Genomic DNA, 3,129 nt, shown 5'->3' with positions numbered 1-3,129 from the left:
CAAACCCGTCCGCGGCGGTGAGATTTTGGGGGGGGGGGGGGCAGCAAGGGGTAAGGGGGTGGGTGGGGTAGTTAGTTTTTTTTAAAAATATATAATAATAATATATTATTAAAATGTTAAATTATTTATATATAATATAAATTAAATAATGTGTTGAATCTAGACCTTTTATTTTTTTTAAATCTAACGGTTGAGATTATTTGATTAGATCTAACGATCAATATTTGATAAAAAAAGATCCAGCGGTCACTAAAATAAGAAATAATATATATAAAGTAAGGGTATAACGGTTATTTTCTAAAAAATTAACACGGTTAGTTGGATTTAACGGAGAGGGGGTGATTGAGCTAAGTTTTACAAAACACATGAAAGCTTTTAGCCTATTCTGAAAATAGGGGTTTTTTTTTTGCAGACTTTTTAAAACACAGGGGGGTTTTATGTATCTTGCCCAATAAAAATCCTATTTATTTTGTTTGTCCCTTGGCAAAAAAATCTAGAAAGATTTTTCCCTCCAATGTATCTCATGCCAGTAATCTTTTTATCTAATACATGTAGATATTTGGGGGCCTTACAAACAATCTTCTCTATCAGGATGCAATTATATTTTTACTATTGTGGATGATTGCCCTCGAGTCACTTGGACTTTCCTCATGCACCATAAATAAAAAACCAATCATATCTGTCTTCTTTTCTTTCTCAAATCCAGACACAGTTTGATAAAAAGGTTAGGGCCATTAAAACTAATAATGGCTTTGAGTTTCTTGGCCATTCTTGTCAAGACATCCTTTACAAAAATGACATGATTCATGAAAGGACTTGCATCTACACACCACAACAAAATTGGGTTGTAGAGAGAAAACATAGACACTTGTTGCAAGTTGTTAGAGACATCATGTTTGAATCCCATCTTTCTAATTTTTTCTAGGGTGAATCCATCCTCACAGCTACCCATCTTATAAATAAGCTTCTCTCAACGTCACTTAATTGGAAGTCCCCTTATGACTTTTTACATAACAAACCACCATCTTATGCCAACCTTAAAACTTTTGGCTGCTTATGTCTTGCTTCTAACATAACTCCATACAAATCTAAATTTGCTCCTAGAGCCTTTAAGATGCATCTTCATTGGTTATGTGTAAGGCCAAAATGCTCACAAGTTATATGATTTAGACAATAAGACAATCCTCATATCAAGAGATGTCACCTTCCATGAAACTGTTTTTCCTTATCATGCTCATTCTCCTCCTACATCCAGTCCAATCTTTATTCCTACTAACATTCTTGATACTCCTATAGCACAACCAAGCACTGACGCTCCTACAATTTCTATTCCTTTACCTGGTCACTCTATCCCCTCTACTCATACATCTACCTCATCTTTGCTCTCGGAACATATATCTGATCCCTCTTTACATCTTGATCTGACCCCTATTCCCATTCCTCCACCTAGAAGATCCCAAAGAGGCTGCAAACCTCCAGCTTAGTTAAATGATTTACATTGTCATTTCTTATCTTTTGTCCCTTCACTTGCATCTTCACATGTGGATTTTCTAGCTGTACTTTCTACCATGCAGGAGCTTAGTACCTACTTGCAGGCAAAGGGGTGAAAGGAGTGGGAAGAAGCCATGGTACAAGAACTTGATGCACTTGAAAGAAACAAAACTTGGGAAGTTGTTGACTTACTCAAGGGTAAGAAGGCAATAGGGTGCAGATGGGTGTTCAAAATCAAACTCAAGGCAGATGGTAGGATTGTAGATACAAGGCAAGATTGGAAGTAAAGAGTTATAATCAAGTTGAGGGAGTGGACTCTGTAGATAGGTTTTCACCCATTGCCAAAGCAGTAACTGTCAGAGTTTTGTTGGCTGTAGCTTCTAGCTATGGATGGCTTGTCCAGCAAGTAGACATCAATAATGCCTTCCTCCATGGTTTCTTAAATGAGGACATTTATATGCATGCACCAGATGGATATCTTGTTCAACCGGGACAGGTTTGTAAATTGAAGAGATCCCTATATAGTTTGAAACAAGCATCTAGACAATGGAACTTGGAATTGACAAATCATTTGTTGACTTTTGGCTTTGTTCAATCTCCCTATGATCACTATTTATTCACTCAACAAACAAATGTAGGATTGGTTACATTACTAGTTTATGTGGATGATGTTTTGATTACTTGTTCCTCATAAGACAAGATTGCTGAGATTAAGAAATTCTTTAGATGCTGCCTTTACAATTAAATATCTTGGTCATGCTAAATATTTTCTTGGTTTAGAAATTGCTAAATTCCAGTGCAGGGACATCCATTACACAACACAAGTTTATTCGAGACATAATAAAAGATGCTGACTTCTATCCTCTAGGCTTGTTTCCTCTCTTTCGCCTGTTGGTTTAAAGTTGTCATCTCATTCCTCTGTTCCTTTGTCTGATCCTGAACCATACAGATTTCTAGTGGGCAGACTCTTGTATCTCAGCTTCACACTCCCTGATATGTCCTTTGGAGCTCAACAACTTAGTCAATTTGTTCATGCTCCTTGCAAACACCACATGGAGGCAGCTCTGCATCTGGTTTGCTACTTGAAGGGATGCCCAGAGTGTGGATTGTTCTTTCCAGTCTCAAATTCATTCACCATCTCTGCGTACTACGATGCTGACTGGGCGAGTTGCGCTGATTCTTGAAGGTCTCTTACTGGGTTTTGTATTTTTCTGGGCAAAGCCTTGATTTTTTAGAAAACCAAGAAGCAGACGACTGTAGCCCGTTCCACAGCAAAAGCAGAATACTGAAGCTTAGGCTCTACCGTTTGTGAGCTGCAATGGATCACTTATTTATTATTTAACTTATGCATTCAGATCCCCACTCCAATTCCTTTGTATTGCGACAACCAAGCTGCAATTCACATTGCTGCCAACCCTATTTTCCATGAACACATAAAGCACCTTAAGATAGACTGTCACCTTGTGCATGATAAGTACAAAGCTTGGTTTGTGCTCCCTCGTCACATTCCAGGTTCCCAACAACTTGTTGATGTACTACCAAATCGTTGTCTGGTTTTCAGTTCTCCAGACTTCTGTCCAAGATGGGTTTATTGTCCTTCCCCAAGTTCATCTTGAGGGGGGATGAAGAAGTTCTGTA

General features: G+C 38.1%; 1 protein-coding gene across 1 annotated transcript; it reads left to right on the top strand.

Moving 5' to 3' along the window:
- LOC105168619 lies at positions 1,626–2,675 on the top strand. The gene is made up of 3 exons (XM_011088755.1): positions 1,626–1,743; positions 1,869–1,987; positions 2,394–2,675. Exons 1-3 carry the CDS (start codon positions 1,626–1,628, stop codon positions 2,673–2,675), a joined length of 519 nt encoding a protein of 172 aa, XP_011087057.1.

Source organism: Sesamum indicum, linkage group LG8, assembly GCF_000512975.1.
Source record: "Sesamum indicum cultivar Zhongzhi No. 13 linkage group LG8, S_indicum_v1.0, whole genome shotgun sequence".
Taxonomy (NCBI): Eukaryota; Viridiplantae; Streptophyta; class Magnoliopsida; order Lamiales; family Pedaliaceae; genus Sesamum; species Sesamum indicum.
Note: the sequence above shows the minus strand (reverse complement) of the source record. Positions and strands in the feature narration are given on the sequence as shown.